Source organism: Nerophis lumbriciformis, linkage group LG15 (genome assembly GCF_033978685.3).
Source record: "Nerophis lumbriciformis linkage group LG15, RoL_Nlum_v2.1, whole genome shotgun sequence".
Classification (NCBI taxonomy): Eukaryota; Metazoa; Chordata; class Actinopteri; order Syngnathiformes; family Syngnathidae; genus Nerophis; species Nerophis lumbriciformis.
Window position 1 is genome coordinate 4,678,979 of NC_084562.2, and position 26,864 is coordinate 4,705,842.

The following is a 26,864-nucleotide window of genomic DNA, read 5'->3' on the forward strand; positions in this document are numbered from 1 at the left end:
TTGACAGTCGCTTCCGGATGCGCCGTTTTGTGGGCGGTCTTATTTACGTGGCTCACCTTCGGCAGTGTCTTCTCCCCGTCATCTTTGTTGTAGCTGTGTAGCGTGCAAGGACGGGAGTGGAAGAAATGTCAAAAGGTGAAACTAACTGTTTTAAAAACATTCAGACTTTAATTAAATCCATAACAAAGCAGCATCTCCTCATCCGCTGGAAATGTGTCCCGTGAAAAACCGTCCGACCGGAACTATTTAATAACTAAAGTTCCTTGGGTGAATAATATAAACTCACTACACCAGTATGTTTTAGCGCTTTCATGGCAGATATATGTATGAACTTTACACTATTTTATATTAGAAATGGCAACAGCGGCGGATGAATGTCCCATAACAAGAAGATAGAGAAAAAGAAGAAGCTTATCGACTACGGCGTCATCACGGACTACAAAGGCGGATGCGCGCAATTTTTCAGGACTTATGCAGATCCCAAATACAGATCAGCAGGTACCAAAAGGTAAGAAAAGTTGCTTTTGCATAATATTGGGAAACAAAACGCCAGATTATATGTCTTACCTTATACACACACCATAATAATACTCGTAGGGACAAGCGGTAGCAAATGGATGGATGGATGTTGAAGCACAGTACAATCCATCAAGCGGTGCGGCTTCATAGCTTACCAAAGTCGCACTAAATCATTTTAAATGATAAATAAATGGGTTGTACTTGTATAGCGCTTTTCTACCTTCAAGGTACTCAAAGCGCTTTGACACTACTTCCACATTTACCCATTCACACACACATTCACACACTGATGGAGGGAGCTGCCATGCAAGGCGCTAACCAGCACCCATCAGGAGCAAGGGTGAAGTGTCTTGCTCAGGACACAACGGACATGACGAGGTTGGTACTAGGTGGGGATTGAACCAGGGACCCTCGGGTCGCGCACGGCCACTCTTCCACTGCGCCACGCCGTCCCTTTTGATAGATTTTTGACCGCCATGTGTAATGTTCTATGTTTTCAATGGAACATATACAATGTTGGTGTTGTTTACTTATGTCATATTGCAGTCTACACCTATCTCTTGTGTGTGACTGCCATTATATTGCAGTCTACACATATCTCTTATGTTTGACTGCCATTTACTGGTCACACTTATCATTACACCATGTACCAAATAAAATAGCTTCGAGATCGGTAAGCGAAACCAGAATTATTCCTTACAGTAGGCGCACCGGGTTATAAGGCGCACTGTCGAGTTTTGAGAAGAAAAAATGATTTTAAGTGCGCCTTATAGTCCGGTTAAATACGGTTTATAAGGCAGTCGGCACCACTTTTCAATTACACAGACAATGTTAGAAAATCACACGCAACACGCCCACTCATATAGTACACACTATTCTTTTTTGTTGCACATACTGTCTAGCATGTGGTATGTGGATCTTAGTAAATCAGGCCTTGAGTAAGCAGAGAGTAAACAAAGGAAGGAGCGCTGAAAAACAAATCAACCTTAAACATAGGAGAACTATAACAACACAAAACAAGACATGACAGTTCATATGTAGTTTAAAGGGGTCACATTTTACAGTAGGTCCGATCATTCTTATTTTTTTGAATAAAAAACATCACAATCAAATACTTACACATTTCATCTTCATTTTTCTGGTCAAGAGGGCAGCAAAACAGGTTCCATAATACATATAACAAAAACTATTGTGTGCAGTCGCACACAATAATAAAAAAAAAAAAATAATAATAATATTTACGCTGTAGTCTACAACTACTAGATTTGTTATTTTATGACCTTTTCCGCCCCAATTATCGTGACATAGTAAAAGATAGTAGACAGTTATACAATACTGATGTTGAGACTCAAAGGCGAGGACAGAAGCAATTAATCTGTTATTTGATCACATTGCAGTTATGTTTGGCCCCAGAGGGCCGCTTGTAACAGTGACAGTGTTGGGACTAACGCGTTACAAAGTAACGCGTTACTGTAACGCCGTTAGTTTCGGCGGTAACTAGTAATCTAACGCGTTATTTTTTTTTATTCAGTAATTTAGTTACCGTTACTACATGATGCGTTACTGCGTTATTTTACGTTAGTTTTTATGTAGTATCGGCTAGAAACAGAAGCGCTGCGGTGTCGTTCTTCTGAATCTTCCTCTGTCACAAGCCGGAGAGAAGAAAAGAGGCGCGGTCTATGTGTGTGTGTGTGTGGGTGTGGGGAGGGGATGAGGCACACAAGTGATCCGCGGTTTGATATATGAAACAAAAAAAAAAGTTGTTGGCACGTTCAGTCCACACACAGCGTGGTCATGGCGAGCGGAGTAACGGAGGAGCTTGAACGCCCCCGCCATTGAATCGGTGTGTTTATAAGTGCAGACTCGGTTGTGCAAAACGAGGGTTTTAAACACATGCTGAACGTGCTTGAACCACGTTACGACATCCCGTCGCGCACCCACTTCAGCAATAAGATTGTGCCAGATCTTTATGAGCAGGAGAAGAAAAAACTATCCCGAGCATCATCTGTTGCGCTCATGACAGACGGGTGGACGTCCAGCGGAACTATAAGCGCTCACTTCATCACAGCAGACTGGGAGATGAGAAGACACGCCCCCTCTACGAGAGTCACCTTGCGCAGGTACTGACACAAGCAGTGGAGGAATGGAAGATAAAGATATCCCAGTCACACGTGATAATGCCAAAAATCAAATAATTACAGAGAATGAGGCAGGACTGGGACCACAGATAGGTGCTTTGCACATGTAGTGAATTTGGCATCACAGAAGGGAATCTCAGTCAATAGGATGGAGCGCCTCTTTGGGAGGATCAGGAAGGTTTCTTACTTCCACCCAAGCACAACAGCTGCTCATGTGCTTAAGACAAAGCAAGAAATGCTAAAGCTGCCTGCTCATACATGATGTCCCAACGAGGTGGAACTCCACTTATGATATGTTGGAGCAGCAGGCAGCTATATACTCTGCATTGACCCACAACACCCTGAAGACAAATGTCACCCTGTCTGATGATGATGTGAGAGTGGCAGGTGAGGTCCTCCAGGTGCTTAAACCCCTCAAAAGTGTTCCATCTCTACTGAGCACTGAAACTTCACCATCTGTGTCAATGATCCTGCCACTGAAAACAAGTATTCTACAATCCATGGCTCCAAGTGTGGAAGACAGCAGCATCACTCCAGATGTCAGGCTTTATGTTTCAAGGAAGATGATGTCCCTTCTTATGTTGCACTTTAACTTGTTTTTTATTCATGGTCATTGGTCCAAGTTTAAAGAAAGGAGGAATGCCTTTTTATGTTGCACTGTTTTTCATTAATTATGTTAAAAGGAAAATAAAAATGTATGTCAAGTTGATCAACAGATTGTATTATTCTCCAGTGCAATAACAGTACTGAAATGAAGGCAAAAAGGGCATTAATGGGAGCTTTAAAAAAAAAAGAAGAAAAAAAGAAGTAACTAAATAGTTACTTTTCACAGTAACGCATTACTTTTTGGTGTAAGTAACTGAGTTAGTAACTGAGTTACTTTTGAAATAAAGTAACTAGTAACTGTAACTAGTTACTGGTTTTCAGTAACTAACCCAACACTGAACAGTGAATACTATTATAACACCATTTTTTTATGGATTTTATTAGTACTTTTTTTTTTAACTATAATGTAAAAAAATATCATAAGTTGCAATAATTTCACCTCAAAGTTTAGTGTATATTACTGTAAATGGAAAAACAGTACTGCTGTTTTTATGTTAAAAAGAAGCAGCTCAGTTCAGCTCAATTTTACTGTAAAAGGTACATTGTTTTTTTTACGGTAAATAAAATAAACTGCAATTTTACAGTAACATTTTGGCACCTGAGCTGCTAGTTTGATTGTTTTTGTTTTTTTGTTTTTTTTTACCGCAAATCAACAACTGTAGATTTTTTGGTATATTACTGTAAATGCCTTAACTGCACCACAGTTTATTACAGTAAAGAAAGTTCAGTTTTTTTCTTTTAGAGAAAAATGCTGTAAAAACCAAAGTAAATTTCACAATTGTACCATGAAATCTATTGCTACTTTTACATTGCACAATTTGATGGATAACTTGTTCTGAATTCATTATTATTAGTATTTATTTCTATTTAAAAAATGGTTTAATGTTTGATAATACATTTTTGCATGATTAGACAATATTTAAGTTAACATAATTTGCAATTACATGGAGTACATATATTTTTTTTCTCCAAAAATAGAAAGAAAGAATACATTTAGTAAGAAAAGTTACAGTACTTTATTGATACATATTATTTCCAGGCTTTCGAGGGCCAAATAAAATGAAGTGGCGGGCCACATCTGGCCCCCGGGCCTTGAGTTTGACACATGTGCAATGAACCATCCACCCTTCTGTATAATAAAATGGCCCATCTGCTTATCATCTTTAATAGACCAAGAAGTAGCCGTCTCTCTAACAAGCAAACAGACACTTTATAAAATTATGATTGGGATTCACTACATTTCCCTTTTTTTGATTACTTCTTAATCGCTTCATCATTTTGACGGTTACAGCTTTCAGCTCGTAAAAACACCCATTTTCAGCATATTTTAAATTGGTATTGTGAATAGGTTCGACGTTTTCAATATCCTGGTATATCATTAAAAAGCCTAAGCTGTGAATCAGATGTGTCCAAAGTGTGACCTAGGGGCCCATTTTCTATTTTTTTTAATTGGCCCTTGACATGTTCTGAACATGAATTCATTATTAATGAGTAGTGTTCGAAAAAATACTTTTAAGTACCAGTCGAGTAGAAAACCAAGTTGCCTCCATATTGAAGCCATTATCATATATATCTGATTTACGACACCCAGAGACTTCCACAGTTTACGAATAAATAAAATGGTCAAAACAGTATCAATCTCAGAGATTCTCGAGCCTTTTTGAGAGTTAATGAGGAAGCCATTGACGTGATCCATGACGTAGCGTTAGGAACCACAGATCAACAACAAAGCTAATCAAGCAGACTTTATTAGAGCCAACAAGGATTATTTTGGGAAAAAAATGATGATCCAGAACCTTATACTTTTGAGCCTGAACACAAAGAGGACGAGTAATACGTTTTATAAGCCGAGTCCTAAACGGCTGCAGCTTTATTGTGACACTATAGCTTTAGCAGCATTGCTAATGTCATGTTATGTTTATTGTCATAATATCCTTTGTTTATTGTCTATTGTCTATAGTTTCATTAGTTTACATGGACACTAATTCCCTGCACATGCCTCTGATTAGTGGTCGAGACGCCCACCTGCTCCTGATCACTAATCAGAGAGCTATTTATACCAGCCTCGTGCTGCACTCGCCCTGGCAGTCTTGTTCGCTACACGCTAGTGATGGGTCCGGCAACACCGATGCATCGGCACATGCGTCGAGCTCATAGAGCAAAACCCTGCGTCGGTGCGCGTACCGCTTTTAGAAAGTCACGTGACCGACCATGAGCTGTTTTGGTAACGTGACCGATACGCGAACTGTGTCGCACTGACGCCTCCTCTGTGCCCTGTGAGCGTGTCTTTTCTACAGCCGGTGAAATAATAACTAAGAAGAGAAATCGTCTAAAATGTAATACGTCGGAAAAACTTTTTTTTTTTTTTTTTTTTTTTAAATGTGTAAAAAATAAAATTAAAAAAATTCCCAGTCCACAATCATCCACAACACGTTCTCTTAGATTTCCATGTAATGATACATGTTCACATTATTTATTGACTGTATCTAAAAATGATAAAAATATATTTTTATTTAAATGAAGATATGAAATAATCCTAAATGAAATACAATGACTTGGTTTATATTATTGTATATACTAGGGCAGGGGTCACCAACGCGGTGCCCGCGGTCACCAGGTAGTCCGTAAGGACCAGATCAGTCGCCCGCTGTACTGTTCTAAAAATAGCTCAAAGAGCAGCACTTACCAGTGAGCTGCCTCTATTTTTTAAATTTTATTTATTTACTAGCAAGCTGGTCTCGCTTTGCTCGACATTTTTAATTTTAAAAGAGACAAAACTCAAATAGAATTTGAAAATCCAAGAAAATATTTTAAAGACTTGGTCTTCACTTGGAATAAGCGGTAGAAAATGAATGGATGGATGGGTCTTCACTTGTTTAAATAAATTCATTTATTTTTGACTTTGCTTCTTATTACTTTTAGAAATACAATTTTAGAGAAAAAATACAACCTTAAAAATGATTTTAGGATTTTGAAACAAATATACCTTTTTACCTTTTAAATTTCTTCCTCTTCTTTCCTGACAATTTAAATCAATGTTCAAGTAAATTTATTTATTTTTTATTGTAAAGAATAATACATATTTTAGCTTATGTTTTTTCGACGAAGAATATTTGTGAAATATTTCTTCAAACTTGCTATGATTAAAATTAAAAAAAAAAATTCTGGCAAATCTGGAAAATCTGTAGAATCAAATTTAAATCTTATTTCAAAGTATTTTGAATTTCTTTTAAAATTTTTGTTCTGGAAAATCTAGAAGAAATACTGATTTGTCTTTGTTAAATATTCTAACAAAGTGCAGATTGGATTTTAACCAATTTAAAACATGTCATCAAAATTCTAAAATGTATCTTAATCAGGAAAAATTACTAATGATGTTCCATAAATTCTTTTTTAAATTTTTTCAAAAAGATTCAAATAAGCTAGTTTTTATCTTCTTTTTGTCGGTTGAATTTTGAATTATAAAGAGTCGAAATTGAAGATAAACTATGTTTCAAAATGTTATTTTAAATTTTTTCTTGTTTTCTCCTCTTTTAAACCGTTCAATTAAGTGTTTTTTTTCATCATTTATTCTCTACAAAAAAACCTTCCGTAAAAGGAAAAAAAATGTACGACGGAATGACAGACAGAAATACCCATTTTTTTTATATATATACATTTATTTATTTAGCTATTTTTGTTTAAATCACACTTACGTGTAACTTACAAATGACAATATATTCATTTATTTAAGTGTGTATCAAACTGGTAGCCCTTCGCATTAATCAGTACCCAAGAAGTAGTTTTTGGTTTCAAAAAGGTTGGTGACCCCTGTACTAGGGCATAAAATCAGTGTCAGTTGAGTCGGTCCATAGGTTGCCTGTAGGGATTTTTAATGTCCAGCAGATGTCAGTATTTAGTGACACAGTATCGACACAGTATCAATACAGTTTTGCAATGTGTCGAAACGCTTCATGACGCCTCATCAACCCATCACTACTACACGCTTTGTGGCGGCCTTAGTCTCCGACTACTCTGTTTTGCTATGCTAAGTTAGCCTAAAGCTGCACGTGTGCTTTTCCTGCGGCACGACCTTCTACGCTATTTTGCCTCGCATTTGGAGAATAAATCATCATCTTACCTGCACACTGCTTCCTGACGTCTTTTTGCATCTTGGGGAAACGATTATTTGAAAACCATGCGACCCAAACGCAACAGCTTGGTGCTAAACATGCAAATTAACCACAATAAACCATACGGTTTATTATGTATGTATAATATTACATATGTTGTATTTTATATTGCAACTATGGTACATTTTTAGTCTACTTTATACCTTTTGTTTTCACCCTCTTTTTGTGCCCTTGTGTGCATTATCCTTTCCATCCTTACCCTTCTCCATCCTTTGTAACTGAACTACTGTGTGGAACAATTTCCCTGGTGGATCAATAAAGTTTTTCTAAGTCTAAGTCTAAACACTTACTGTAATATTTCCACTCTCGCTGGGATGCCGCCTGGCGGGACGCTCACATTGTTCCGATTAGATGAAGTTTCAATCGCAATCCTCAGGAAGGGTTAAAATAAAGTTGCACAACCAGCGCCATTTTGTGTCTTCTTTGCCATCTAGAGGGATGTCAAAGTCGACCAGCCTCTCGGTCCATGGCCACATTTGACTACTACCAGGTGAGAGATGCATGAATTATAATCTAGAATTTACTTTTAGCAAGTTTGAGACAAACCAGAAGCAGTGTGTCAACAATGGCAGCGTAAGCTAGCATTAGCCCACTGCTATCAATGTGCCGCGAAAATAATCCGTCTATGTTGGCGCTTACAATAACAATATCACTCAAATTTGGGTACATTTCAGGTCAAAACATGTAAATAGAGTATTCTTGGCTGTTTCTGGATGGTTTTTTAAAAAGAGTATAATGGCCGCAATAGAGGATCCTCGATCTGTTGACTCAATTGTTAGCTTTTTATTTACGATTTTGAAAGCATTAAAAAAGCCAAGCATCTGTGTTCTTTTTTTTAATATAGGGATTGTGAATGATAAACAGCACATCTCTTTCCAATTTTTGCGTACTTCCAGTATGACTGATCTAATAACATGGTCAGAGTGCAGAAGCATTACAGCACTGACAGAGAATCTATGGAAATTGCCAATGATATTTGGAGCGGAATATTCAAAATGGCTGACTGAATTTGTGGCATTTTGTGATGTTTTCTACAGTATTTTCACATACTTTGTGGATTGTAAATACAATTGGATATGGTTCAATGGATAAAATGAAACACAAATATGCATGTAAAGTCAACTTGTTTTTCCACTATAATGGTACTTTGAAAAATGAATTAATTACAGTTACTTGTTACTTTTCCAAAAAAATAATTGAATTACTAAGGGAATTATTATTTAATAAATGTAATTAATTACTTGGGAAAGTATTTAATGTGTTTTTTTTTTTTCAACTTTTATATACAGTATCTAGTGTATCGATTTGGGAGACGTTCCTTGAGAGAAAAGCCACTGTCTTCTTGACCATAAAAATGTATATATGTTTGTGTGTGTGTGTATATATTTCTATATATATATATATATATATATATATATATATATATTTATGTACAATATATATATACATACAATACAGGCCAAAAGTTTGGACACACCTTCTCATTCAATGTAGATTGTCACTGAAAGCATCAAAAATATGAATGAACACATGTGGAGTTATGTACTTAACAAAAAAAAGTTAAATAACTGAAAACATGTTTTGTATTTCTTCAAAATAGACACCCTTATCTCTGATTACCTTTTCGCACACTCTTGGCATTCTCTCAATGAGCTTCAAGAGGTAGTCACCTGAAATGGTCTTCACTTCACAGGTGTGCTTGATATTTTATTCTATTATTATAAAATCCCCTGACGAGCAGGGAAACCTGCTAAACAGACTTGTAGGGATGATATAGCCTCTGTGTTTTTTCCTGACCTAACGTATATTCCGCTCTACCCTGGTATTAAGCACTGTATAACGGATAAAACACAGAAACCTCGACCATATATATATATATTTTATATTCTATTAGCCTATTGACATAACATTTAACTGTAATTATGGTGTGTAGTGGTTAATGTACAGGCTATATATGCACAGGAGGAAGGTGAAGCATATATTCTTAGACTTTACACACAATCAATATTATTTCAAGACTGTGTGTATCGATTTGACGTGCGACAAAGGTTATAAAATAAGCAGACAGAAATACACGTGACTTGGAAAAAGTGTAAAGGTTTCCGTGCTTATATGGTAGAGATATTGAAACTCGGTAGGTGGTATAGGCCTCCCTATTTGCAGCTCTGGCTTCACGATGAATAAAGACGGACATGGCATGCAAGCGAGCGCACGAAGGCACACCATAGATCAGCTTCTCTTGGTTAAAGTGGCTGTCGGAGGCGATACAGTAATCCAGTTTTAATGGCCATGCCCCCTTCCCCCACGCTGACGTGATGGCCACAGACATAGTGCCGCGCCGCTCTTAAAGGGAGCAACGTCGGAACCAAGTCACCGCTGTGTCCTTTGCATCCCACTCGACAGCAGTCGCATGAGCTAAGGAGTGAAATCAAACCCTTTCCCTTGTGTGACTAAGTCGGGTGTATTACTCCGGGCAACTGCATGCAAAGTTATAAAGCGGTATGTGAGACGCATTCCCCGGATTTGTACAAAGCAGAATAAAAGAAAGTGAATACGCCACAAAAGTACTCATGAAAGCTATACGTACAAATTACTTTTGAGGCATTTTTGTTGTGTGCTAAGAAGATATACATTCATACTTAAAAGAAAAACAGCCTGCATATATTATTTATGCTATGAGTATCAACATTTCAACTTTTTCTCCTTACAATAATTGTTTTTGCATTTTTAGCATGTGACAATAAAAAATAAGCTGTAAATACTCATTTTGACTACGATTGTATCATGATAGAGTCGTAATGCAATAACACATATAGTGGAATAAAACCTATTCATAATATACATAAATGAATGACTAAATTAATGACTACATTTATTTTAGGCGTTTTTGAATAATACAAGGAAAACGTTTTGTAAACATACTATTTGAACATCGGAAAAGGTGTAGGATGAAGCTTGTCTAATCGTACCCTTTGTTTGTCTTGCAGAAAAACGTCTTGCTGATGACACACATATATTTAAACATGCTGTCAAATACAATTATGTAAAATATATACATATGTAGCCTACATAAATGATTGACTAAATGAATGATTACATTTATTTTAGGCGTTTTCGAATAATACAAGGAAAATGTTTCGTAAACATACTATTTGAACATCGGAAAAGGGGTAGGATGAAGCTTGTCTAATCGTACCCTTTGTTTGTCTTGCAGAAAAACGTCTTGCTGATGACACACATATATTTAAACATGTTGTCAAATACAATTATGTAAAATATATACATATTTACCCCACATAAAACAGTAAATAAACAAAGTCTGAAAGCCTATAATGGTTGTCAGTGCCCTTCTTCCTCCCTGTACTGTGTACAAAAATATATAATACAAGGGGGGGGCACTTTAGAAATAAAACAAATAATAATAATTTAGGGGGAAAAAAGACAACTTTTTCTTAGTAAATCATTTTTGCAGCATTTTTATAATTCAATTTCTACTGTGTGTGGCTAATAAAATAAAATAAAAAAAATAAAAACAGCTACAGACCACGATGGCCCCGTGTTTTGATATATTATACTGTATACTACTTTTCATTTGTTCCAGGGGCCAAAAAAACCCCTCTAAAAACAAGTAATTATGTTTTAGAGTCATGTCCAAAGTGTGGCATGGTTTTGCCATTTTTCAGCTTCTTTTTTAGTCCTAAATGTGTTATTAATGAGATGGACGAGAGTTGTCACAATACTAGAATTTTAGTAGCTGATACTAATACTGATGAATTTCCATGATTTTCGATACCACGATAAACATAGAAATTAAAAAAAACGGACTTATGTACTTTTAAATTCAGTACTTTGTTTAAAACCGTTTCAAAGTTTTTTTTACATAACTGGACTTCAACATCGTTTTGCATAGAATTTAAATTTCTGCATCAGCTGCCAAGATGTAACTCGACATTAAAAAACCCAGTAGCAATTACAATATTGCGCTTGTGGTTATTCTTATAAATAACAATAATAGTCACCTGTTTTAAATTCTAAAAAAACAGCAATGGTGTGTAGTCTTCAAGTACATAAAACATCATATTTGTTCTCAATATTTTTCAAATATAGTGGTAGCGTGATATCACCATGTAATTTGCAATGAAATAGGCTAAAACAAATATTTAAAGACAAATCTTTGTGTTTTTATTCTTGTATCAACATTTGAGCATTCTCATTAGTGTTTTCGCTCTATTTTTTTGTTTATATTATTTCTACAATGTGCCATAAAAAAGAGCTGTGTTCAGCAACTGGCCCCCACACTTTGCCTTCTTGGTGACATAAGTAAACCAGTAGTGTTCAAAGTGTCGCCAAGCAACGGAAAATTGTCTCCAAGCTGTGTTTTCTTAGTGATAAAGTTTGTAGTAATGCACACTCCCTGGGCTTGTGGTGGTGGATCTCCACTCTCATTTGTGCAGAGAATATTTTAATAACTGCTTGTATTTGATTACCGTATTTTACGAACTATTAGGCGCACCTAAAATCCTTTCATTGTCTCAAAAATCGAAAGTACGCCTTATAACTTGGTGCGCCTTATTTACTTATTAATTCTGGTTGTGCTTACTGACCTCGAAAAAAATGTATTTAGTACACGGTGTAATGATAAGCTTGTCCAGTAGATGGCAGTCGCAGATAAGAGGTACATGTGGACTGCAGAGATAAATAACTGTTAAATAAATGACGCTAGCAAGTACCATTAAGCAAGCAACACCAAAGCTTTGATGTTTCATTGCAAATATGGAATATAACCAATGGCGCTTAAAAATATATCAAAAGCTTTTCGTACAACTTTGGTAAGCTACAAAGTTGCACCGTTTGATGGAACGCGTAACATGGCTACCGTAGTCAGACGTACTGTGCTTTAACATACGGGTATTATTATGATGTGTATGTATAAGGACCCCAAAATGGCACCTATTAGGACGCATATTATCCGGCATTTATTTGTGCAAAACCAACTTTTTTTACCTATTGGTACCTGCTGATGCGTATTTGGGTTCGGCATAAGTTCCGAAAATGTGTGCGCGTCCTTAATCAATAAGCTCCTTCTTTTTTTCTATCCTCTTATTGTGGGGAATTCACCCTGCGCTTTTGCCATTTCTAATACAAAGTAGCGTACAGTTGTAACTTATATCTGTCAGTAGACTTGTTATGGAAGCACAAAAAACTACCGGTACGGGGAGAAGGCTCTGTCGAAGTGGAGGCACGTAAACAAGACCGTCCACAAAATGCCGCATCCTGAAGAGACGGTCAGAAAGCGACTTGAAGATGGTCTGTAAAACATAATCTATGCAACATTTTGACCAAAGAACCACCATTACATGTTATGTAGACCACAAGGATGTGTTTTAAATGTAGAAAAAAAAATCATAGTATGACCTCTTTAATGCGCCTTATATTCTGGTGCACCTTTTGTATGAAAATAGAACTAAATACACCCGCTCATCGGCAATACGCCTTATGGTCCAAAAAAATATGGTATGTTAGGGATATTTCCTTCTTAAGTAGAATGAAATGCGTAGGAAGACATTCTTTCCGCGGGGAAGACCCAGGACACGTTGGGAAGACTATGTCTCCCGGCTGGCCTGGGAACGCCTCGGGGTCCCACAGGAAGAGCTGGACGAAGTGGCTGGGGAGAGGGAAGTCTGGGCTTCCCTGCTTAGGCTGCTGCCCCCGCGACCCGACCTCGGATAAGCGGAAGAAGATGGATGGATGGATGGACATTCTTTGGACACTGCCTGATAACCTGCTCAGTGGCCTTGTGGTTAGAGTGTCCGCCTTGAGATCGGTAGGTCGTGAGTTCAAACCCATTACCTCCCTGCTTGGCACTCAGCATCAAGGGTTGGAATTGGGGGTTAAATCACCAAAATGATTCCCGAGCGCGGCCACCGCTGCTACTCACTGCTCCCCTCACCTCCAAGGGGGTGGAACAAGGGGATGAGTCAAATGCAGAGGGTAATTTCACCACACCTAGTGTGTGTGTGACTATCAGTGGTACGTTAACTTTTTTTAACTTTAATAAACGAAAGACCCTGTTGTTATGGTAACGCCGGCTCTCATACACATCACTGTCCATACTTCCTAGTTTCGAGGGTGAGATGAGGTACTGACGATTGTTTCGATAGCTTAGCATATATTGATCTACAATACAATATATTAGGTATCTTTTAATGTCCAAAATGTTGGGTATTTAAGTAAATGCCATCGTGCATACTTTAATTTTTCTGTTTGCAGCCATTGGAAGAAACATTTTGAACACTCGGTACAGTATATTGTATGGAAGTTTAAGGTTTTAAAAGGTTAAATGGGAAGTCACAAAATCTTTGATATGTATGTAATCTTATCTTTTAAATTGAAAGTCGCATTGTTGATAGTTTGAAGGTGAATTTACCTGTTATTAGCAGCATTATTTATAGTTAATACAAATAGTATATCATCAGCGAGAATGATACTGTAAACACTGCACATCATTTACAGTATATTATGCCCACCTGTAACCAAGTGACTTATATATGCACATTAGTTTCAAAAGGCTTTCATTGTGAAAGAGGAAAGGAAGAAAGTTGAGCTTGCTTTGTGTTGCCAACACCAAGATGCGCTCACTGTCCCTCATTGTTTTGTTGCTTCTGGAATGAGCCATGGAATGACGTATAACACTTTTGTACAGTAAGTCCATCAAGAAAAGCCAATTATATAAAGACTTCCATGGTACAAACCGCCTTTCCAGCGCCCATAGTGTGTCAAGACGGATCTGTCAAACAGTCAGAGATGGGAATTCGAAATAAATTAAAATTTTTGTAAAACCAAACAGTTTTTCCAATTAGTTCACTGAATATATATACAGGTGTGGTTTTTTTTTGTATATCTGGATCCCGAGAAGACACCAAATTTTATAATTGGGGTGCTGAAAAGAAAAAGCAGATGATATCAATTGAATTAAAGAAATAAATAACAGAACCACGTGACAGAGGTGTTGGTGTAGCTGACTTGGCGAAGCGGTACGGACATAAAACTTGACAACTTCTGTTTGGATTTTTTTTTCAGAGTGGTCCACATTTCAATCACCATGCATCTGAGAATGTTACATGCTAACATGAAAGTGATTTTGGGGAGATTAATGGAATTTCAATTAATTTCAGTGCTGAAGACTGATTTGAGATACAAACATTTGGAGTATCAAGTATTGTTACAGAACAAATTCAACTTGTGACTTCAGGAAGCACCAGTCCAGCCACGCTCCATTCTACATCAACGGCACAGCGGTGGAGATAGTAAGCAGCACCAAGTTCCTGGGGGTGCAGATAACTGACAATATAACCTGGTCCCTACACACCGGAGCTCTTGTAAAAAGAGCTCAGCAGCGCATGCACTTTTTGCATCGGATGAAAAGAGCACAGCTCCCTCTCCCCATTCTCAGCACATTCTACAGATGCACTATAGAGAGCCTGCTGACCAACTGCATCTCTGTCTGGACTGGAGCCTGCAGTGCCTCAGACTGGAAGTCTCTCCAGAGAGTGGTGAGGACAGCGGAAAAGATCATCAGGACTCCTCTTCCTCCTATCCAGGAGATCGCAAAAAGCCGCTGCCTGACCAGGGCTCAGAAAATCTGCAAAGACTCCTCCCACCCCCACGAAGGACTGTTTTGACTGCTGGACTCTAGAAAGAGGTTCCGCAGCCTCCGAAGCAGAACCTCCAGGTTCTGTAACAGCTTCTTCCCTCAGGCCGTAAGACTCTTGAACCATCATAATTAAATTATCCCCTCAACTCCCCCCAAAATGGATTAACTCGCTGGAATAAAAAAGACAATATAACATACATCCATAAACATGGACGCATGTGAAAAAGTGCAATATATTTATCTGTACAGTAATCTATTTATTTATTTATATATATTTGTCAAGACTTGGACTATGGCGTGGTTTGTTCTCCCGTGGTGCAAATGAACATTTGGACCAGACATGGCGTGAAGGTGAAGACATTATTTATTTTACACTAACAAAGGAACAAAAAGCGCGCTCAAGGCGGAAGTACAAACTTGACTAACGAAACAAAAAGACTTGCACGTGGGCAAAAAACTGTGAACAATTAAACAAAATAAACACTAACTGTGGCATTAATAGAAAAAAAACTTACTTGGACAAGGCATGAAGTGCGCAGAGGTAGACAGAGTATGAATGCGGGAAGTCAGGGGTATGATGTCGCCAGGGAGACTTCCTGGCAACAATGGGTTTAATTAATAGTGACATGATTAAAGACAGGTGCGTGAGTCGTGAGGGCAGGTGAAAACTAATGGGTTGCTATGGTGACAAACAAGAGTGCACAATGAGTCCAAACGTGGAACAGGTGAAACTAATGGGTAACCATGGAAACAAGACAAGGGAGTGAAAAGCCAGAAACTAAAGAATCCAATAACTAAAAACAAAACATGATTACACAGACATGACAATATTTATATATATGTATTTATTTTATATATATATTATATATATTATCCATCCATCCATCCATTTTATACCGCTTATTCCCTTCAGGGTCGCGGGGGGCGCTGGAGCCTATCTCAGCTACAATCGTTTACATATATTTATTCATTTATATATGCACCTTATTGCTTTTTTATCCTGCTCTACCATGAGCTTATGTAACGAAATTTTGTTCTTATCTGTGCTGTAAAGTTCAAATTTGAATGACAATAAAAATGAAGTCTAAGTCTAAGTCTAAGTCTTGTATTAGTATGGTGTATTTGATTCAACCTGCTAAACAAGTTACATTCAGGATTGTCACAAAGTTATTGGCACAATTCAACATACCCGAAAAGTAGTAGGTAGAAGCAGAGTTTATTTACAGTATTACCAGCCTTTATCCATATCTATTACTGATTACAACATTTTGAATGTCATTTTTGAGCAGGAAGTTCGGAAAGAACGTTGGGGATAAAGAGGTTAACTACTGTTATTTACAACCAAGCGAAAACTGTCTGCACTCTCTTATTCTGAAAAACATTTTTAAACACAAAAAACACTGTAACTTTAGGAAGTGAAGGCTTTAACGGCATTTACTAATTTAAATTACATGATAGCATTTGTCATCATTTGAAAGCAATCGAGCTACAAATAATTGCATGTCAATGTACCGTATTTTCCGGACCATAGGGCGCACCAGATTATAAGGCGCACTGCCGATGAATGGTCTATTTTCGATCTTTTTTCACATATAAATTGCACCGGATTACAGGGCGCATTAAAGGAGTTCTTTTTTTTTTCTGAATTGAAAACACTTCGTTGTGGTCTACATAACATGTAATGGTGGTTCTTTGGTCAAAATGTTGCATAGATTATATTTTACAGATCATCTTCAAGCCGCTTTCTGACAGTCGCTTCCGGATGCGCCGTTTTGTGGGCGGTCTTATTTACGTGGCTCACCTTCGACAGTGTCTTCTCCCCGTCATCTTTGTTGTAGCGGTGTAGCGTGCAAGGACGGGTGTGGAAGAAGTGTCAAAAGATGGAGCTAACTGTTTTAATGACATTCAGACTTTACTTCAATCAATAACGGAGCAGCATCTCCTCATCCGGAAACAACAACACCGGAAATGTGTCCCGTGAAAAACCATCTGACCGCAACTCTAATAACTAAAGTTCCTCGGTTGAATAATGTAAACTCACTACACCGGTATGTTTTAGCGCTTTCATGGCGAGTTTACTGACAGATATAAGTACGAACTTTCGCTACTTTATATTAGAAATGGCAACAGCGGAGGATGAATGCCCCATCACAAGAAGATAGAGAAAAAGAAGAAACTTATCGACGACGGTGTCGGCACGGACTACAAAGGCAGACCCGCGCAATTTTTCAGGATTTATGCAGATCCCAAATACACATCAGCAGGTACTAGAAGGTAATAAAAGTAGCTTTTGCGTAATATTGCAAAACAAAACGCTAGATAATGTCTTACCTTATACACACACCATAATAATACTCGTATGTTGAAGCACATCAAACGGTGCAGCCTACACTTATCGCTTATGTTTGACTGCCATCTACTGGTCACACTTATCATTATGCTATGTACCAAATAAAATTGCTTCGAGGTGGGTAAGCTCAACCAAACGTATTCCTTACTTTAGGTGCACCGGGTTATAAGGTGCACTGTCGAGTTTTGAGAAGAAGAAAAAAGATTTTAAGTGCGCCTCATAGTCCGTAAAATACGGTATATATTTCCTGACAAAAATGATTAAATAATATTTGACTCATATCAGCAAATTAGTATTTTCTTTTTTCAACACCGTTCCCTCAATCCATTGCTACATATTCTCTATTCTTTTATGGTTCAGTCGAAAATGGCGACACTTAAACACAGCAAGTGAACAAACTTTAAATAATGAAACGTATGCAAATGAAATATAGTCAGTGTGGACATAAAAAATAAACGGTGTGAATGAATTATCAGTAATAGACACGGAGAAGAGGGAAGTTTAATTAAGCGTCGCTTCTTCCTACTCCTTTTTGGACATTATAGATGCATGTGCGAATGTATAACTATGCGAGGTTCCAGGGCTGCAACTAACAAATATTTTATTAATCGACTGGTCAGCGATTATTGTTTCTATTAGTCGACTAGTCTAATGATTATTGCTTTAGATATGCTGTACATGTTTGAGTTTGATGTTGAGTCGGCAACTTGATTTTAACTCATTTTTAAAACCTACTATATTCAATTTATTAGTAATAAACATAAATTACAGAGAAACACATGTTTTTACTTTATTACACACGAATATATAACCAGAGTGAAATATACATTAACAGACTTAAAAAGCAAGATGTCCTGTAAGCATGGAATTCAGTGCGAAAAGTATTTTTATTCGGTACTGTTAGTGTTATTTAGCTGCAATTATTAACGCAAAGGAATAAAAGTGTCAACATAAACATTCCTGGGGGTTTATCATCTAATTGGATTAGAAAAACGTTTTGATTTATATTCTGTTGCTTCAATTAATCGTTTAATGAGTGTAACAAATAAAAACGCATAAATCCGGACCACATGAAGTGCCGAAACTTGAAATACACAGACATACTATAGCTTCTGCTGCAATAGAGCGCATATAAAGCAGTGGTGATGTGTGTGGCAGTGAGCAGCAGAGAGTTATTTGTTTTACGCACACATATTAAATGGGCAGTTTCAATGTTGATGATGTGCATTTATTGGTAAAAAAAAAGAATGACGGTTATGGCAAGCAGAAAAAAAAGAAGTTTTTCCAACTATTTTCCCTAAAATACACATTGACACTATAAAGTATGTTTTATCCAAAAACTCGATTAACCCTTGCTTTAAAGAGGAACTGGACTTTTTCTGGAATTTTGTCTATTGTTCCCGATTATTATGAAAGACATTAAGACAGATGGATTTTTTTTTTAATGCATTCTAAATATTAAATAAACGTAAATAAAAGTCTGCTTAGAGCGCAACCAGTGGGAGTTCCTTTGTACCGTATTATAAGGCGCACTGCCGATGAGCAGGTTTAGTCAGGTCTATTTTATACAAAAGGCGCACCGGATTATAGGGTGCATTAAAGGGGTCATATAATTATTTATTTTTTTCTAAATTAAAAACACTTCCTTGTGGTCTACATAACATGTAATGGTGGTTCTCAATCCCACAGCCCAAAGTACCGTTCACCTCCCCAAAGTTCATACAGCACATATATTTCCCCAAAGGCCCCAAAGTTACGTACGTGACATGCACATAGCGGCACGCACGTACGGGCAAGCGATCAAATGTTTGGAAGCCAAAGCTGCATGCGAACTCACGGTACCGTGTCTGCGTATCCAACTCAAAGTCCTCCTGGTAAGAGTCTCTGTTGTCCCAGTTCTCCACAGGCCAATGGTAAAGCTTGACTGTCATCAATGTAAACAATGAAACACCGACCGTGTTTGTGTTGCTGAAGTCGGCCGCAATACACCGCTTCCCTCCTACAGCTTTCTTCTTTGCTGTCTCCATTGTTCATTGAACAAATTGCAAAAGATTCACGAACACAGATGTCCAGAATACTGTGGAATTTTGCGATGAAAACAGACGACTTAATAGCTGGCCACCATGCTGTCCCAAAATGTCCTCTACAATCCGTGACGTCACGCGCAGACGTCATCATACCGAGACGTTTTCAGCAGGATATTTTGCGCGAAATTTAAAATTGCACTTTAGTAAGCTAACCTGGCCGTATTGGCATGTGTTGCAATGTTAAGATTTCATCATTGATATATAAACTATCAGACGGCGTGGTCGGTAGTAGTGGGTTTCAGTAGGCCTTTAATGACATTCAGACTTTACTTAAATCAATAACAGAGCAGCATCTCCCCATCCATGGCTCCCTTGTGCATAAACAACGCCGGATATGTGTCCCGTGAAAAACCGTCCGACCGGAACTCTCTCATAACTAAAGTTCCTTGGGTGAATAATGTAAAATCACTAGACCGGTATGTTTTAGCGCTTTCATGGTGATTTTACTAACAGATATAAGTAAGAACTTTACACTACTTTATATTAGAAATGACAACAGCGGAGGATGAATGTCCCATTACAAGAAGATAGAGAAAAAGAAGAAGCTTATCGACTACGGTGTTGGCACGGACTACAAAGGCGGACCTTATACACACGCTATAATAATACTCGTATGTTGAAGCACAGTACAATCCATCAAGCGGTGTGGCTTCATATCTTACCAAAGTCATAGTAAAACATTTTGACAGATTTTTGAGCGCAGTGTGTAATGTTCTATATTTTCAATGGAACACATAAAATGTCTGTGTTGCTTACTTGAGTCATATTGCAGTCTACACGTATCTCTTATGTCAGTGGTTCTCAACCTTTTTTCAGTGATGTACCCCCTGTGAATTTTTTTTAAATTCAAGTACCCCCTAATCAGAGCAAAGCATTTTTGGTTGAAAAAAAGATAAAGAAGAAAAATACAGCACTATGTCATAAGTTTCTGATTTATTAAATTGTATAACAGTGCAAAATATTGCTAATTGTAGTGGTCTTTCTTGAACTATTTGGAAAAAAAGATTTTTTGAATTGTTGCTATTTTTAGAATATTTAAAAAAAAATCTCACGTACCCCTTAGCATACCTTCAAGTACCCCCAGGGGTATGCGTACCCCCATTTGAGAACCACTGTTTATGTGACTGCCATCATATTGCAGTCTACACATCTCTTATGTGTGACTGCCATCTACTGGTCCTACTTATCATTTCACCATGTACCAAATAAAATAGCTTCGAGGTCGGTAAGCACAACCAAAAGTATTCCGTACATTAGGCGCATCGGGTTATAAGGCACACTGTCGAGTTTTGAGAAAATGAAAGGATTTTAAGTGCGCCTTATAGTCCGAAAAATACGGTACTAAAATAATTGATTGCTGCAGCTCGAAAGCAACGAGTCAACAATAACAAATATTTGTCAAATATTTTTTTATAATCGACCCTGACATTAAAACAATTATGAGAACTTGTTGAATTAGGTCTTGACGTTGAGCAACTCAAACATAACGTTGAAACAACATGCTTTTTACAACGTTTAATCAATGTTTGGTTCTGACGTTGATGTGACCATTGAATTTTGGTAATTTCCCACTCAACATACTACAACGCAAATACAAAATTGAAACAACATACTTTTTGACGATGTTTATTCAATGTCAGGTTGTGACGTTGATGTGACTATTGAAATTTGGTCTTTTCGCAACCAACAACGTGGATCCAACCTTGGACATCAGTATTGTCTCAATTTACAATTTCGCAACGTTGTTTTAAATGTGTGTATAATCAACGTTGTATCAATGGCTTATGTGTCACGTTGGGCGCATTTTACTGCATTGATCGTTCTCCCAGAGGCAAGGTACAGGTAAGAAAATGATTTAATGTCCATAAATCATGCGGGATACAAACAAAAGAGCACCAGCGTGCCGATAGCTAACGAAATAGCTAACAAGAAAAGCTAAGCATATGAACAGGTAAACAAAAGGCGAAGCTTAGCTCAGGAATCTAATTAGTAGCCATCGTAACTGTTGCGTGGAAGCAAATAAGAAAACCACAAAAAAACGAAAAGCAGGAAATAAGTAGCTCTTTGATTAGTGCCCAGGAGCAGGTGAGTGTCCCGAACACTAATCAGAGGCAGGTGAAAACAATTTGCAGTGATGGCAACTAAAACACAAACCCAGGGTTGCTCAAAACAGGAACTGAGGGAGTCCAAAACTAAACAAACATGATCCTGGCAGCGGATCATGACATTAATCTGCTCAGTGGCCTTGTGGCTAGGGTGTCCGCCCTGAGATCGGTAAGTCGTGAGTTCAAACCCCAGCCGAGTCATACCAAAGACTATAAAAATGGGACCCATTACTTCTCTGCTTGGCACTCAACATCAAGGGTTGGAATTGGGGGTTAAATTACCAAAATGATTCCCGAGAGCAGCCACTGCTGCTGCTCACTGCTCCCCTCACCTCCCAGGGGGTGGAACCAGGGGATGGGTCAAATGCAGAGGGTGAATACACCCAGTCATCAGTGGTACTTTAACTTTATTAGAAGGTTCTTTAAAGTAAAGAATGCCTGAAACAAATACACCATACTGATAGAGAATAATTCATGAGAGATAATGTATGTAATGTAGTTTTATATGCAAAAAATAAAAAAATTAAATATGCAAAAAATGGAATTACTTATTTTCCTCACAGCGTATACAAAACAAGTCAAGCAAACGTGAGAATAATTCTCTTCCAGATGTGATGTTTTGTTTGTTTGCGACATTTTTTTAAATGATCGCATTTCCAAAATGAGAGCACGGCCATGTTTCACCGCATATGCCAAATTTGAGGACAAGGGGGGGGTCTTTCTATTTTTGTTTCCACAGAATCAGCTGTATGGAGATGAAAGGGAAAGAAGGGAGGGGTTGAGACAGGAACACGGCTTGCAACAAACACGGTTTTTGGATACAGGACTAGGACCTGTCTGCTTTAATACAACATCATATATGACGCTAGTATTGTATAGTTAATAGGGGAACCGATGACAGTTGTTTTTGTCTCATTAAAGCACACAATTGATCAAACAAAAAACGAAAAAAAAAAAACGAAAGAGATGGTGTTTGATCCCAAATCTGTGGGGGATCACAGCCCGATTATCATCCATGGGGAGAGAGTGGAGCAGGTGTCCTCCTATAAGTACTTGGGTATTTGTTTTGACTCCCAGTTAACTTGGGCCGACCACGTTGACTCTGTTTTCTCCCGTATTAACCAGTGCCTGCACTTTCTAAGGAGGCGCAGGGTCCACGGTGTGGCAAGCAATATCAATATGTTGTTTTATAGGGCAAACATTGACTCTGTCATCCGTTATGGCATCTCCACGTGGTTTGGAAATCTGTCTGTCAAACTCAAAACCCAACTTCAAAACCTTATCAAGAGGGCTGGTAAAATATTTGGCATGCAGCCCCCTTGTTCCCTTCAAGAAATATTCGACAAGACTGTGAGGAAGCAGGGTCTTAAAAATCACCCGTGACCCACACCACATACTTCATAGTGAAATTGTGTTGATGCTAAATGGTAAACGGTACAGAACAGCAATATACAAACTCAACAGGTATAGATGTTCCTTTGTCCCACTGGCAATCAAAGCTTTTAACAACAGAAAACTACTGTTATAACCGGATGCAATAATGAGTGCAATATTGGGATAGTGCAATACGGGAGGTGATTGGCAACACTAAAATTGGCCCTAGTGTGTGAATGTGAGTGTGAATGTTGTCTGTCTATCTGTGTCGGCCCTGCGATGAGGTGGCCGACTTGTCCAGGGTGTACCCCGCCTTCCGCCCGAATGTAGCTGAGGTAGGCTCCAGCAACCCCCGCGAACCCGAGAGGGACAAGCGGTAGAAAATGGATGGGAGGTGTGCAATACGGGTGGAGTGTAATGTGTGATCTCATAACTAACTGATATACCTGCGCACTGTTCATGTATGTATGTATGTATGTATGAATGTATGTACTGTAATTTTCGGAGTATAAGTCGCACCGGAGTATAAGTCGCACCTGCCGAAAATGCATAATAAAGAAGGAAAAAAACATATATAAGTCGCACTGGAGTATAAGTCACATTTTTGGGGGGAAATGTATTTGATAAAACCCAACACCAAGAATAGACATTTGAAAGGCAATTTAAAATAAATAAAGAATAGTGAACAACAGGCTGAATAAGTGTACGTTATATGAGGCATTAATAACCAACTGAGAACGTGCCTGGTATGTTAACGTAACATATTATGGTAAGAGTCATTCAAATAACTATAACATATAGAACATGCTATACGTTTACCAAACAATCTGTCACTCCTAATCGCTAAATCCGATGAAATCTTATACGTCTAGTCCGGGGTCGGCAACCCGCGGCTCTAGAGCCGCATGTGGCTCTTTAGCGCTGCCCTAGTGGCTCTCTGGAGCTTTTTCAAAAATGTATGAAAAATGAAAAAAAGATGAGGGGAAAAAAACATATTTTTTGTTTTAATATGGTTTCTGTAGGAGGACAAACATGACACAAACCTCCTTAATTGTTATAAAGCACACTGTTTATATTAAACATGCTTCACTGATTCGAGTATTTGGCGAGTGCGGTTTTGTCCTACTAATTTTGGCGGTCCTTGAACTCACCATAGTTTGTTTACATGTATAACTTTCTCAGACTTTCTAGAACGTGTTTTATGCCACTTCTTTTTCTGTCTCATTTTGTCCACCAAACTTTTAACGTTGTGCGTGAATGCACAAAGGTGAGTTTTGTTGATGTTATTGACTTGTGTGGAGTGCTAATCAGACATATTTGGTCACTGCATGACTGCAAGCTAATCGATGCTAACATGCTATTTAGGCTAGCTCTATGTACATATTGCATCATTATGCCTCATTTGTAGCTATATTTGAGGGCATTTAGTTTCCTTTAAGTCCTCTTAATTCAATTTATATCTCATGACACACTATCTGTATGTAATAAGGCTTTTAATTTTTTGCGGCTTCAGACAGATTTGTTTTTGTATTTTTGGTCCAATATGGCTCTTTCACCATTTTGGGTTGCCGACCCCTGGTCTAGTCTCTTACGTGAATGAGCTAAATAATATTATTTGATATTTTATGGCAGAGGGGTTAGTGCATCTGCCTCACAATACGAAGGTCCTGAGTAGTCTTGGGTTCAATCCCGGGCTCGGGATCTTTCTGTGTGGAGTTTGCATGTCCTCCCCGTGACTGCGTGGGTTCCCTCCGGGTACTCCGGCTTCCTCCCACTTCCAAAGACATGCACCTGGGGATAAGTTGATTGGCAACACTAAATTGGCCCTAGTGTGTGGATGTGAGTGTGAATGTTGTCTGTCTATCTGTGTTGGCCCTGCGATAAGGTGGCGACTTGTCCAGGGTGTACCCCGCCTTCCGCCCGATTGTAGCTGAGATAGGCTCCAGCGCCCCCCGCGACCCCAAAGGGGAATAAGCGGTAGAAAATGGATGGATGGATGGATATTTTATGGTAATGTGTTAATAATTTCACACCTAAGTCGCCATTACAAATGACATGATGGCATTACGTTCACAACCCAACACTGCTTTACTTACCAATCAGTAATCATGATTTCAATATTGATAACAATAAACTTAATTGTTACTTTGGCCATAATTGGTAGCCCTAGATCTTATACATGAACACTATATATATATATATATATATATATATATATATATATATATATATATATATATATATATATATATATATATATATATATTCAGTACTCAATACCGGGGTAGAGCGGAATATACGTTAGGTTAGGAAAAAACACAAGAGGCTATATCATCCCTACAAGCCTGTTTCGCAGGTTTCCCTGCTCATCAGGAGATTTTTAAAATAAAATCCCCTGGCGAGCAGGTAAACCTGCAAAACAGGCTTGTGGGGATATGATATAGTCTCTTGTGTTTTTTCCTGACCTAACATATACACATATATATATATATATATATATATATATATATATATATATATATATATATATATATATATATATATCCTGCCTGGAAAGAAAATAATGTTTGCCTTGGTGCCCTTCTAACTTGCCTTGGTGCCCTACAATATGAGCCCTCCTTTAAGGCAACACTTGCCTTGACCTGAAAAAGTACAAATTTGAGGCGTGATGTACGTATGTAAAACGCTGTGTCTTGATGTCCAAGACAAATTTCTCCTCGGAGACAATAAAGCTAAGTATTATTATTATTGTAAATGGAGTGGAAAATCAACACACGCACAATGACAGCAAGACTCCCACATACACAGGAAGCTATTGAATAAGTAATAAGTGGGTGGGTGTAGGGGGGGGTTATGTTTTACAGTTAAAATCACAAATATCCATCCATTAATTTTCTACCGCTTGTCCCTTTTGGGGTAAGGGGGGGTCGCTGGAGCCCATCTCAGCTGCACTCGGGCGGAAGGCGGGGTACACCCCGGACAAGTCGCCACCTCACAAATAAAAGGGGAAAATAAATAAATAGGTATATAAAAAAAAAAAAAACAGCAGGTGGGCTTTAAAAGAGTTTGAGAGAGTTCGACTATGAGGACACCTGCTCCTGCCTTGGTCATTTATGCGTGTGCAAAACTCACGCATGATCCTGACAAACATGCAAAGAGAGCCACGCACGGCTGCACACACGCACGCTCACTCAACCCCCGGCTAAACGTCGGCGTGGGTGCTAGCTAAAAGCAAGGAGGCACAGCTAGGCGGACTTCCGTCAACAACTTGTCCCGCGTTTTCTGGGAGCAGTTGTGAGAAGAAGAAAAAAACCACGCACGAACACACACGGCGAGACTCACCACAGCTGCCGCTTGGTGGGCAGGCAGTCTTTGTTGGAGGCTGTCACTCCCATGGCCATCTGCATCACCGTGATGTATTTCTGGTACTTCATCTTCCTTGGACCGCTACTTCGAGGAACCCGTGAGCGTGTGCGCGCGAATGTGCTCCGAAAGCTCCCCCGACACCCGCCGCGCGTCCAGCGGCATCAGCAGCGCCATTTCCAGGGGGGGAGGTCCCCGGGGAGCCGAAGGAAAGGTACCACGCCGCCGCCGCCGCCACCCTGCATGTCAGCGCGCCGCCTCGCTAATCTCATTAGAGCTCAGAATAGATTGGCTAATCCATTCAATTTTAGGCTCATTGTTGTGGCTCTGTTTCTCTCTCTTGTCTCCAACCTCGAGTTGTGTTTTGTTTGTTTAGTTGGAGCCCCCGGAAAGAGTGAGGAGAGGATGCGGCGTCGGCGGCATCCGCGCGTCTGTGAGGTAGGAAGAGGAGTGCGCTCGGAGAGGAAGAGGAGGAGGAGGAGAGGGAGGGATGTCG

General features: G+C 38.6%; 1 protein-coding gene across 18 annotated transcripts in view; it reads right to left on the reverse strand.

Moving 5' to 3' along the window:
* Positions 1 to 26,468, reverse strand: part of LOC133615995 (tight junction protein 1-like) — a 304,853-nt gene extending 278,385 nt beyond the window's left edge. For all 18 annotated transcript variants that reach the window (XM_061974970.2, XM_061974971.2, XM_072914763.1 and 15 more), the window contains exon 1: positions 26,348 to 26,468. In XM_061974970.2, coding sequence (XP_061830954.1) covers positions 26,348 to 26,439 — 92 coding nt within the window. In that variant the 5' untranslated portion in view covers positions 26,440 to 26,468. The remainder of the gene's footprint in view (positions 1 to 26,347) is intronic.
* Between the last annotated feature and the right edge of the window lie 396 nt (positions 26,469 to 26,864).